Source organism: Chenopodium quinoa, unplaced genomic scaffold (genome assembly GCF_001683475.1).
Source record: "Chenopodium quinoa cultivar QQ74 unplaced genomic scaffold, ASM168347v1, whole genome shotgun sequence".
Taxonomy (NCBI): Eukaryota; Viridiplantae; Streptophyta; class Magnoliopsida; order Caryophyllales; family Amaranthaceae; genus Chenopodium; species Chenopodium quinoa.
Window position 1 is genome coordinate 2,024,993 of NW_018744633.1, and position 12,894 is coordinate 2,037,886.

The 12,894-nt window shown below is 34.5% G+C and overlaps 1 protein-coding gene and 1 pseudogene across 1 annotated transcript; both read left to right on the plus strand.

The window, feature by feature from the left end:
- Window positions 1–415: 415 nt before the first annotated feature.
- On the plus strand, window positions 416–7,944 carry LOC110700943 (exonuclease V, chloroplastic-like). The gene is made up of 8 exons (XM_021878509.1): window positions 416–515; window positions 2,683–2,787; window positions 3,767–3,888; window positions 5,986–6,135; window positions 6,232–6,385; window positions 6,829–6,905; window positions 7,412–7,655; window positions 7,746–7,944. Exons 2-7 carry the CDS (start codon window positions 2,701–2,703, stop codon window positions 7,650–7,652), a joined length of 831 nt encoding a protein of 276 aa, XP_021734201.1. The 5' UTR covers window positions 416–515; window positions 2,683–2,700; the 3' UTR covers window positions 7,653–7,655; window positions 7,746–7,944.
- Window positions 7,945–8,543: 599 nt separating this feature from the next.
- Window positions 8,544–12,606, plus strand: LOC110700944 (annotated as a pseudogene).
- The last annotated feature ends 288 nt before the right edge of the window (window positions 12,607–12,894 follow it).

The following is a 12,894-nucleotide window of genomic DNA, read 5'->3' on the forward strand; positions in this document are numbered from 1 at the left end:
CTCATAACATCACATACAAGATCAACGAGATCAGACACAACAACAGGCACAACATCACATGCATTATCTCATACACGGATTATTGCAATTCATATGCTCATTCTTGCATTGAGAAATACTCCACAAAAGCCTCAAGCTACAAACTCTCTTGCATAGTGTCTTCCTTTTTACACATTGTACTGACTTTAGCATCGGAGGGGCCTTCCTCGGAAACACCCCCGAGGCTAGTTTACGTGTGTTCACTGTGCAGGAAACCTTCGGCCCAACACAGCTTGGATCGAATCCAGTCTTCTCCATTTTAGTGGACCTTCGGCAAGGTCCCATTGTTTTCAACCGAAACACAATCTATTTCCATTGCTTCTAATAAAAGATTCTCCACTTCAATTGTATGTAATGATTTCGAAGATTTGGGTAAAACTCAAAGTCCCAAGAAAAAGAAGAACAAAGTTTCTGAATCCCTTTTGAATAAATATAGGAAGAATAGGGGATTGTCTGTCACTGATTTGACATCTACGGTAATTGGGTTTTTATTTGTTGATTTGATTTAAGTTTTGTGTTTATCAAAATGGGTTTGATTTGTTTTTGCATTATTTGATGATTAACTTTGTTAATTTTGAATGTTTTTTTTTTTTTTTTTTTTTTTTTTTTTTTTTCATAGTAATGTAGTATTGGTTTATGTCAAGAAATGATATTGTAATGTTGTGATTGAAGTTGGAAACTTTTGATTGGTTTAGGATTTCTAAGTGTAATGTAGTTAAGTTTTAGATTTAGCAATGAAATTGATCATTTTTTTATGCTTCTATGTATGAATGGCCTGTGATATTAGCCCAATTCGTGGCCGATAGCATATGTATTGAGATGTTGTTGAAGTTGGCTGCCTTTTGGGAATTGGTGATTGTTTATGAATGTAGCATTGATCAATTTATTAGCTTGCTGTAGAAGTTTTGAGTGTAGTGTAAGAAAGATTTTGAATTGGCAGTTGGAGTTATCAATGCTTCTTTGTGTGAGTGGCACAGGTTCATAGCCGAAACCAATATTGATTTTATTACGATGAAATTATTGAAATTGGAAGCTTTAAGAAGGGATTCTATCATTTTTTGGGTTTGATCAAGAATTTAAGGCATTTGTGGGATTTGGTGAATGGATATAAAGTCAAAATCTTTGATTTTGTCTGGAATTTTCATTCCTACTTTATTCTAGTCTTCTAGATGTATATATCTCTATCTATTGTAATCCTGAGTAATACTAAGTCAGTTGCTAAGAGAGTGTCTACCTTCATTTTTGGAGAAATTAATATGTATGCAATTATTAATAATGTGAAACGTACATATGTTCAAATGACTTGTTTTGCGTTGAAGTTGAATCTTGTAGGACGACCTGTATTTTTGATCAAACAATATTGAATAAAGCAAATTTTATTTTGGATCAGTTAGAAAAATGTGTAATAATATACTTTGAGTAAAATGACTAAAATCAATGGTCCAATTTTGCCCTTTAAAAAAAAGGATGTCAACTCTTTAAGGGCTGGAGTAATTGGGTTTTGAAAATTAAGCTAATGGGATACATAAATGAACATATCCATACAATTTACCTTTGCACACCGAGAATCAGGAACTGATTGGTTGATAGGCTGATAATCTTAGTTTGTGCTTTAAGTAAATGTAAATTGCTTTATCGAGTGACTGATTGATGGGATTGGATGAAAGCAATGCACATACTTAGGGCACGTTCACTTCAGCCTAATTTCAGTTAAGTTCATCTCCAATCAGTTCAGTTCAGCTCCTAATTTCTTTCTGTCATAAAATATTCATTTCAGCTCTGTTCAGTTCAATTTAGTTCAGTTCAACTCAGATCCAATCAGTTCAGCTCAGCTCAGTTTAGTAAATGTGAACAGGACCTTAGTTGACAGAAGGTGAATAAAAAGATTTTAAATAGCTTGCCTAACTTATGAACATGTATAGGCAAGCTTTGGCATTGTAGCTTTTTTGCTGCTTAAATCAGAGAAGCTTTCTTAATCTTTATGCTGCTTATGTTCAGTTGATTTTTTTTTTAAAATTTTTTTTAATTATTAAAACTATATAGACAATGTCTCCTTGACCCCTCCCACCTCCCCTATTCCGCCCCTGCATTAACAAATAAGGGAACAAAGATAAAGAAAGAAACCATTCATATCCAATAATTTTAATGAATTGTTGTTTTCTTATGTATTTGTGAAGTAATAAGTTCAGTCAGCTACCTTTTTAATCAATGGCCTAAGCTTTTTGCAATGGTGGGGAATTAGGCTAGAACCATGTTGCAAGAAAGACTTTGTAAATATGAGACCCCTCTTTACAAAAGGGTCTCAGAAGTATTTGGTGGTTCTGGCTTTTGAATCTGTTAACTTATTGGTCTACTTACATTGTTCAAGTTTCTACTCCTTTTTAATATAATAATAAGAAATCTAGTGTTATTGCTACTTGAGCAAGTTATTCGCTCTTTATTATGATTCTTTATCATATCTATATAAGTTTTATGTAATATATGCAATCTAATTAATTGTAGTAAACATCTTCTTCTAACTTGGGTGTGTTATATTTTTGTTTGTTGATTGTTACCAGTGGTTTGGATTGGCCTCCATTTGGTTTTAACTGTCAATGACCACGAACTTAATCAGCTAGTACTTATTTTGTTTAAAACTTGTAGGAATGGTGTGAAAAACAAATGGAGTTCCTTCTCACTTATGGTAGGCCAGAAAAGACAAAAGCTATGAAAGCTGGGATTGCTCGGCATGCCAAGTTAGAGGAAGAGGTAATTTTTGTTTCAAACTGGTTGCTAAACATGATCTTCCTGGTGATTATCAAGCAACTCATGGTTTATATCATCATCTTTCTTAGCCTATTCTTGGTTCTTACATAGCTGCATTAGTTGAGGTCCTGTTAAACTAGGGGTACTTTACTCAGGTCCAGGTGTGTAATTTGTTGTGCTTTCGCATTGCGGATATGGGCTCAGTGGCTGCATAAGCTATCTCCAACTAACATCTCTAGTCTTAGGACCGAGGAGTGACTTGTAGCAACTAGCAAATGAAGATAAAATTAGACTTAATTATTGAGTTTTGATTTCCTAGTTGCCTGATTGTATTGAGCATCTGAATATTAGGTGCAGACAGAATTAGTATGAACAGCCGCTGGAAAGAATCAGACCGATAGGTTATATGCTCTTGAAGCTACATTCCATTAGAATATTTCACAGTTACCTCATGTGTCTATCAATTATATTTTTGAGAAAATTTTTGTTTTTGAGAATACTCTATAAAGTGATAATGATAGGAAATACACTGTATTAAGGTAAGAAAGACATTGCCTTTATCAGATTGGCAAGATTTGTAGAATTAATCTAAAGGCATCGATTGTTTAAGCTTTGAGTGGCTTTCCTCTTCATGGATCTACTTTTTTATAAGCATATCGCATATAATTATCCTAAATTCTGTGGTTACTGAGGTAAGGCTATATACATCTTTTTTTATACCCTTGGCAGTTTTCACTGTGTTGTTCTGTGTAATTTGTTACTTACTCGAAACTCTGTAAAGCTAGCAAAGGGAATGTTTTCGTAATGTTAATTGTGTTTGATTTCAAATCTTCAATCGGATTTTTATTTCCTTGTTATTTGATGTTTGAAGTCTTTTATCATTTCTATGTAAGAGAAAGGTGTGATATCTTTGCATACTGGTTGTTAAGATACTTACCTTTCTTATCATTTTATGACAGTTGCACTGTGTGATGTATGGCAGGTATCAAAAAAAGTAGAAGTACGTGTTGAGACACTTGAAGATATATGGGCTTTGAAGTTTATAAATTTTATCATCTGTGCAAACCAACTATTGTTTGACGGTTTAACACGAGAAATCCCTGTGTAAGTGGCTATATTATGTATCTTATTCTGACTTTTGCAATGACGCTTGTCATTTGTGTGACTATTGAATACCTACACACACACATAAATCCGTCAATCACAGATTAAGAACACTTAGTGTTTTGTTTTGATGTGAGAATCTATTATGTAGTAATTGGTTATACTTGTGTCTTGGTTTTGATGAGAATCTATGATGTAGTGATTGGTTATACTTGTGCCTTGGTTTTGATGCTTTTACATTGATGACCTGATACCTCTAGCAAAACACTAATGTGTAGCCTTTTTTGTGAGTTTTTGTCAGAAATTTGATTTATGTTAGGTTTGTCATGTTTTTGGATACAAACCATAATCCTCCAATGTTCCAAAGCTCAAGAAAATGATACTTACTCTGAACTTTGAGAAGTAAATCAAATTAAAATGGAACACGACAAAGCATACAATCTGGCTATGGACTTAATCTTCCTAGGTCAATTAGATTTTACCTAGGGTGGTTAAGAAATAGGATTTTGCACTAATTGGATACGCTAGCACCATTTAGCTGCTTTCAACTACGTTTGTAATATCCTGATCTCCCTCTTAGATCTATGTTACACCACTTGGAACATTAAAGCCTGATTCCACAAGAAGAGTAACTAAGCACTTGACATGTACAAATCATTAATTAAGAATTAGTTGTGTTTTCTTTTATATCACTCAATTTTGACAAATTTTACCTTAATAGTTGGGCTTGGAACTTGCCCATTTTGTACCTGCACTAATATTAATCCGGGTATGAACAAGGGATATGGGTTTGAGTCAGGCAAAAAAGTAGACAAATGGGATGTACTTAGCTGTTGAAATGAAATTGATGGAAGAGAAGCACAATCCTAACAGGCATTCCATGTGGAGAAACCAAATCTAAGATAAAATTTTGTGATTAAGACTATAGAATCAAATCCCAATAAGAAAACAGAAGACCAATAAACTAGAGGATCATATTATCAACGGAAAGAACACAAGCTTTGGGTTTCTGGCTTTGAGAAGAGGCAACTTCATTGGAGAATTTTTACTTGCCCGTCTCTGGTTATCGTTTGTTTTGGGGGAGGATACGATGCAGTGAGAAGTACAGAGAGATTTACTAATTGTGCTTGTTGTCCCTCTTAAGCCAGAACCATAACTTGCTTCTAGACGACTAGATCGTCCTCTGTTAGCGGAACAACTTCATTTTTCTCCAGCCTCCTCAGCTTGACTTATGGGCTACGACAAACAAGTTAATTCCAGCTCAATCATGTTTTAGCAACATTACAGTTCATTCGAATCCCCCCCCCCACCCTGCCCCCCAAAAAAAATCATGGTCTTTGGCAAATAAGATATCTAAGTGCAACTACGCAAGCAACATAGTAGAGTATCTGATTGTACAGTCTGCAAAAGTTTTGTAAGCTATTACTCGTAGAGTATCTGATAAAAGGTCTTTAAAACAGATTGGCAGCCCTCTATTTGGTGATATTCATTAACGAGTTGCATAATAAACCTTAGTTTATACTTTTATCACTGTATGTAGCTTGGAAGGTGGCTCGGTTGTTTAGGCACCTCTGTGGTGACTGGTAACTGTACTGAGCATGTTCATGGAAGTAAATTTGCAAGTCAAAGTAGATTTGGCTATATTTTTGTATATAATATCTTGCTCTTATATTTTGTTGTCGTTTTGGCAAACTGGAATAGCTTATGGTATTGGCTGTTCACGATTTCTTTTGTTTCCTTTATTTTATTTTAGCTTCCAATTGTTATGAGGTACTGTTTTGAAATGTCTGTTGAGCAATACTCTGTTTTTTAAATTTTCTTATTCGGTTATACATACAGATGTTACGTTGATATATCATGTCAGTTGTGTATCTAATGCAAGAATCAAATTAATACATGTATGTGTTAAATTACAAGCATTTATCAAAGAACAAGAGAGTATATTTCCGTTTAGATTAAATTCTCTTTAACTGTCCTTTACTTCAATTGATCTCTATAAACCAGCCCCTGGCCTTGGCTTTTTTCTAGCACGGGCTTGTTTGGGAACAGTAAGAAGAAGAAAGTTTCTGATTTTGATCACATTTGTTATACCATCAGAGTTGGCCTTGTTCAAGGTGTATGGATGGTGGGAGTGATTGATGAACTCCGGATGCCTGATGATGGGGAAAAAAGGAAGTTAACATTAGTTGATACAAAGACGCGTGGTCAGCCAAGGCTTCCTGCTGAACCACAATGCAGAAATGGAAGGTATTTTTTAACATATGACACAAGGCCATACTTATTTTTGCTTGTTAGTTTGACAATACTCTTCTTATATTTACTTTTAAATTTTAATTCTTTCAGGCTACAATTGAAGTTCTATAAGCGTTTGTGGGACAATATGGTCTCTAATAACTTTCCTTCTAAACAATTTTATGAACATTTTTCCATGGATCCTGAACACAAATTATCTGATGAAGTGAAGATGAATGCCGCTGATTCAGGTTTCCCTGCTGAGGTATGATGGGATTTTGCTGTTTTAAGTTGGATCATTAATAGGTCAGCAGAATGTATTTGTTCATTTGTTGGGGGAGGGGGGGGGGGGAATGGTGTTTTTGATTGGAGTAAATGAGTAATCCATCCCAAAGCTATAGTTGGGTGCCCTGGAGACATTTTAAGGTGGGAGTAAAGGGTATGGCGTATTGGCATGTACCGATGTTTCAACCTTAATTCTTCTGCTGGTGGTTTATAATCAAAAAATTCTGTTTTTTTCAATACTCTCTTTAGGACCACCTTTTTCATACCAAGATATAGATAGGGATTTAGAATGTATGGAAATATGTTTCATAGATCATAGCTGATATTTCTTAACTGGTATGTTGTATGTAGGATTCTTTCTTTTTTGTTATGATGATAACTAAAGTTGTTGACTTATAAAGTTATAATGTCTCGTATGGGCAGACACTTGGAGAAGTTGTAGGATACCTCAATAATGTTTGTTCTGCACTACCGCCTGCTCACGATCAGCTTCTCTTGAGGTATTGCTTGTTATGATCCTAAAATTGTTAAAAAATTTCTTATCGAAATATAAATCATTCTCTCTACTTTCTGATTCTAAGCTCTCATAAACCGAAAATACTCTGTTGCTGGATGTTAAGAGAATAAGTGTATATCAGTCTTCTTCAATTCATACGGTTATGACGATATTGACTTCTTTTTAGATAACCTCTTTTCTTCCTGATGTATCCTTGTGTTCAAGTAAAAATATATTAACTAAGGTTATGTTTTGTTGAAAGGAAAATGTTTTGAACTGAATTTTGTTTTCAATAGATGGGAAAGTAAGACAGAAATTAGGGAGAAAAATGTGGCAATTATTTCTTACAAAAGAAATGTGGGGTTACTAATTTCACTCTTGACAAACAAAATGAAAGAAATTAGGAGAACCAGTTTTTTTTGGAAAATGGTTATTCCCAACCAAACACAGCCTTAAAACATGAAGTTGTTAATTATATTCCAATGGCTTGTTTGTCTGGTGGCTTTGCAGATATGAACTTCAAGAGGATAACTCATTGATCGGCGAGGTTAAGTTCAGTTACGATGAGGACTGGCTTAAGGCTCAATTGCACAGCAGCCTTGAGTTCTGGAGGGGTGAGCGAGAAGCCAAATATGTTCCAGAGATGGAGAAGTGGAAGTGTCGATTTTGCCAATACGCAACTGTCTGTCCACAAACTCAAACTCAACTCGAAACTGAATCAAATTCTCAATCTAGCTCACAGAACAGCTAAAAGGTGGTGATCTTTAGTTTATTTTTCGCGTTCTTATTTGCTCGTAGTTGAAATTCATATTAATATCATGAATGCAAATGAAAAAAATTTCAGCTCAGAGTTATTTCTTGGGTGCAAATATAGGCAAAAATACATGTGCTAAGGAAGTAGTACTTTGAAATCTGCTAGGATATCAAGCAAATGTTGTACTTAATCATAATTATTGTTATTAATTAGCTAGGTGATTCATTCTTTGTAAAGCACAATTATGTAATTTAATCTTGTATCTTTAAAATTGGTGCTCTTGCGCTCACATTGATTATAGCTAATCAAATACTGCAAACAGGCCAAGATAAAAGAATGAAATTTGATAGTTTTCAAATTTTTCCTCCACTATACTCCCTTTGTCTGAAATTAATTTTTAAGATAAGACACCATTTTGCTTAAAATCTCTTTATACTAGTCAAAATTCACAAGGGAGATTGTAATTTATTTAGAGAGTATATGATAAATTGTGATTTTGGAGATTAAATTCATTATGTTTTTAATATAGAAATTGAGCAATGTCGAACATTAGCTTACTCCCTAGATAATAAAAAATTATAAAAACTTAATTATAAGGGGTCGGAATAATTTGACAATAATTTAAAGAATGCAAATATAATCACAACCATCTATCCCACAATTTATATTCTCATTAAAAACTGGCTAAGAAATACTATTTTCATACAAATAGAGTGTATCCATTTATTTTCACAATAAATAAAAGAACGTTTATTTAGTGACTTTTTTAAATAAATCAAAAACTTTTGTCAAATGTTAATTTATTTAAAAAATATTATGCTGATTGAAATTTAATTTATTTATAAATTTACCACTAAATAAATATTTTTTTGTTTATCATACAGATGAATCGGGGCTCCATTAGTTTTAATTATCGTCGTTTATTTTTTACACAAAATTCAATTTCCAAACAATCTAAATAACGAAGCTGAGAATTGAAGCAGATGTTTAAAATTATTTTAGACTTTGATTCTCTACTCAACCAGTGTCCTTCATAAAACCTTGACACCAAACTCTGTAAAATCCTGCATGAAAAACACGTGTCACCTCAATTCACTCCCATATTTTGCTACTTAAACCACAACTATGACAATCCAATTTTCCTTGAACTAATTAACAAATCATCATAAACCAAAAACAAAATCATGGGAAGTTTAAAGGGTATATTGTTGGTTGCACTTATAGTGTGCTACTCCATGCAAGTTGTGGTAAGTCAATATGATCATGAAGAAGAGAGGAGGGCTAAGGAGGAGGATTGGAAAAGGAGGGAGAGGACGGCGGAGGAAGAAAGGCGACACCGACATCGGAGTTGGGATGAGGATGAGGACGAGGACGAGGATGAAGAAGGGGGGAGGGAGCCGAGGCCAAAGCTGAGGCCGGAGCCGTATGGACCAGGAGGAGGGGGGAAGGGAGAGATGTTTTTGTTGAAGGATTCAAAGAAGGTGGTGAGTACACAAGCAGGGGAAATGAGGGTGGTTAAAGGGTATGGAGGGAAAATTGTGGAGAGTCCACTTCATATTGGTTTTATTACTATGGAACCACGTTCACTTTTTGTTCCTCAGTACATGGATTCTTCCTTGATTCTTTACATACGTAGAGGTATTATTCTCTCATTTCCTATCTTTTTTGTTACATGGTGTAGGTAATGGTCTGTTTTATTTACCTGATTTTCAGTGATCTTAATTAGATCTTATTAAAATTTATTTTAGTTGTAATTTGTTGTTGGGTAACCCTTATCAGAACTTATTACATGAAATAAGTGAAAATAAAGTAAACAGAACAGACACTAGCATGGTGACTATTTGTATTGATTAAAATGAAACATGACGTAGGTAACAATTGTTTGTATGGTGCATATGTCAACTTTATCACAAGAATTATTTGTTTATGTATATATGTACAGTTTCATATATGATTACATGACCCTAGATTTCATTACAATCATGTATCTTAACAATAAGTAATTTCTTAGTATTCTAGCGGATAGTCGTCGTTAATATGAATTCTTGATGTGCATGTGTCTCGTGAATTATTGTTTTCATAAATATGTAATCTCTTCATTAAAAATCTTATAGTGATGATTTTATAAGTTCGGATAAGTTTAATTTCAAGCTAATAAGCTTGGATTTATATAATTGAGGACTAATAAGTTTAGATTAGTTTAAATTTATTCCGATCGAGCTATTGAAACTACCTTAAAAGAGATTGATTGTCACCCCTACAATAAAGAAGAGGTACCCTTGTCAAAGTTTAAAGGAGTTCTATCTCTTTGATTTTCATGGCTACCCTCGTCAAATTTTATGTATGTTTTCGAGCTTAGATCAGCCCTTAGTCTAAATTATTGATAGCTACTAAGAAGTTTTTGCTTACCAATCCATAGCTAGTAAGAACAATTTGTTATAGCTAGAGATAATTTATTGATTTTTTTTCCTTTTGTGTTCCATTTATCTAATCATCTTGATCCGATTGCACTATGCAAGTATGCAACAATCAAAATTAGTAGCACACACATGGTACATAAAAAGTGCGATAGAGGATTTGATCTTCTAATGCTCCGATCCTTAATTAGATATCGCGTGCTTACATATTTGAAATGGACTTGCATGAAATTCTGAATTCGAACGATTGTGCTATACTTGAAAGACTGTATGTGTGAAAGAAATTTAAATTATTAGACGATTACAATTCTGACAATGTAGGTGGTTTATAATTAATATTTATATATTTCGGTTTAAATTCTTTAGGTGAAGCAAAACTTGGATTCATCTATGATGATAAGCTATCAGAAAGGAAACTAAAGAATGGAGATGTCTACAGAATTCCAGCTGGTTCAACTTTCTATATTGTTAACACTGGGGAGACTGAACGGCTTACTATCATTTGTAGCATCGATCCCTCGGAAGGCTTGGGCTTCGGTACCTTCCAGGTTCGCAAACTCTACTTTCAAATGAAGAGTTTTTATGTGTTAAACCGTTTAGTGTATCAGTTTATTTTACTAGATTTCTTGTTTGATTATATTCTTTTCTTTAGTCTTTCTTCATCGGAGGAGGAAGAGATCCTGTTTCGGTGTTGGCTGGATTTGATCCTCAAACTCTTTCCACTGCGTTTAATGTGAGCAAATCTTCCCTTACATTTTCTCGGTTTCTTCTTTAGTTTATTTTTGGTCATCTAAGTGAAATTCAAAGGTTTTTACCTTACTATGCGATTTTATGCACAATAGTCACACATTTTCCTAACTAATTGATTTGTATGAATATGAAAGTTTCCAATGTATGCATCCTAGTGTAAGACTAAGCTTTCTTATGTATTATATCTGTGATTTCGTTCCAAAATCAAGCATCAAGGGTCTATAGTGATGTTGGAGTAGTGTCGAGGATTCAACACGGTATTTTAAGTGATATGAAGAGTCCAAACAACATAGCATACTGCGCTTTGAGATAGTGAATTAGACTTTACGAGAAGCTTACTCTCTCTTTAATGACTATATATGAAATGAATATAAAGATGTAAAGATTATGAATTATTTCTTATCAAGTGGTGATTATTGTTTAATACATAGGAAATGGTTTGGTTAATCTAGTTAGAAACTTGCTTAAATGTTAATTATTATCGTCCAAGTTATAAAGGAAGTGTGTGTAACATGTAACTATTAATTCTCAAAATGAAAATTGTGATTTTGTAGGTCTCCACAGGACAGTTGAGGGAATTCATGACAGGTCAAGATGCAGGGCCAATCGTATATGCCGATACAACCCATGCTCCTAGTTTGTGGGCGAACTTCCTCAAACTAAAGGGCGAAGAGAGACTAGAACGTCTAAAGATGGTGGCACCAAATGCTGGTACTGATGAGCCTAAAATAGAACAACCCAAGAGTTCTTGGTGGAACTTTTTTTATTCTACCGAAAACAAGAAAGGGGAAAAGAAGAATGATTCGCGAACAGGTTCTAGGACTCTTACAATCTTCGCGATCAAACACCTAGTTTCAAAAACGACTATGGCTGGAGTATTGCTGTTGATAAGCACGAGTATAAGCCACTTAAGAAATCCGGCATTGGACTCTACTTGGTTAACTTGGCAGCGGTACGTTTTGTTTTGAGTTTATAGTTATGTACTTGCATGTATTAAAAATTTGCTTAGATTAGTTTGTTCTTTTCTATTGAGATCATTGTGTCCCTTTTGTTTATCCTGCAAGGGCTCCATGATGGCACCTCATGTAAACCCCATGGCAACAGAATATGGCGTCGTGCTATCTGGGGTTGGCACCATCCAAGTCGTCTTCCCTAATGGCACATCAGCAATGAATGCGGAGGTGAAAGAAGGTGATGTGTTTTGGATACCAAGGTACTTCCCATTCTGCCAGATTGCTTCTCGGTCTGGCTCGTTTGAATTCTTTGGGTTCACCACCTCTGCCCATGAAAATCGGCCTCAGTTCTTAGTTGGCGCTTCTTCCATCTTAAGAAGCATGCGCGGCCCAGAATTTGCTACTGCTTTTGGTTTGACAGAAGACAGGTTCTATGATATAATAGATGCACAGAGGGAGGCTGTCATTCTCCCTTCACCGTCTGCTGCTCCACCCGGTGACAGGCCAGATTCGAAGGAAAAGGAAACAAAACCCGACGAGAGGTCAGAGTCCGAGGGACAGGGTAAGAAGGCGGACGAGTCCAAGGGAGAGGAGAAGAAAGTGGGGATTGAGAAGGTGCCAAAGTTTATGAGAAGCCTAGGCAGTGAAATGATCATAGGTTTTGAGTAATTTGTAGTAATGCTTCTTGTATCAGAGTAGTTAAATTATAATTTGTGTCTAATTTGTAGTTTTTGGCATGTCAGTAAATTTTGTGTTTCTTCACAGATTTACCTTTTGTCTATGAGTTGTAAAATAAAAATGCAAGATGATTTTACTTTTGTTTTTCTGTAATTGATTGGGATCATCTGACTAGCTCTTTATTTTGGTAAATATTTATTTATAATTATGCTGTTATTTTTTCCTATGATCTTGATTTCTAAAATAATCACAAAGTTCGAAATTAAAAATAATAATATTCTTACTAAGAAAAATTGTCAATATAAATTTAAGGATAAATTAGAAATTAATACCATAAATTTCTCAAAAATTGGCACCACACCATACAAGCTTGTTTCATAAGGAAATTCATGTCATTTGCTGATAGAACTTGAGCATCGTGCTTATTGGGCTATCAAAACA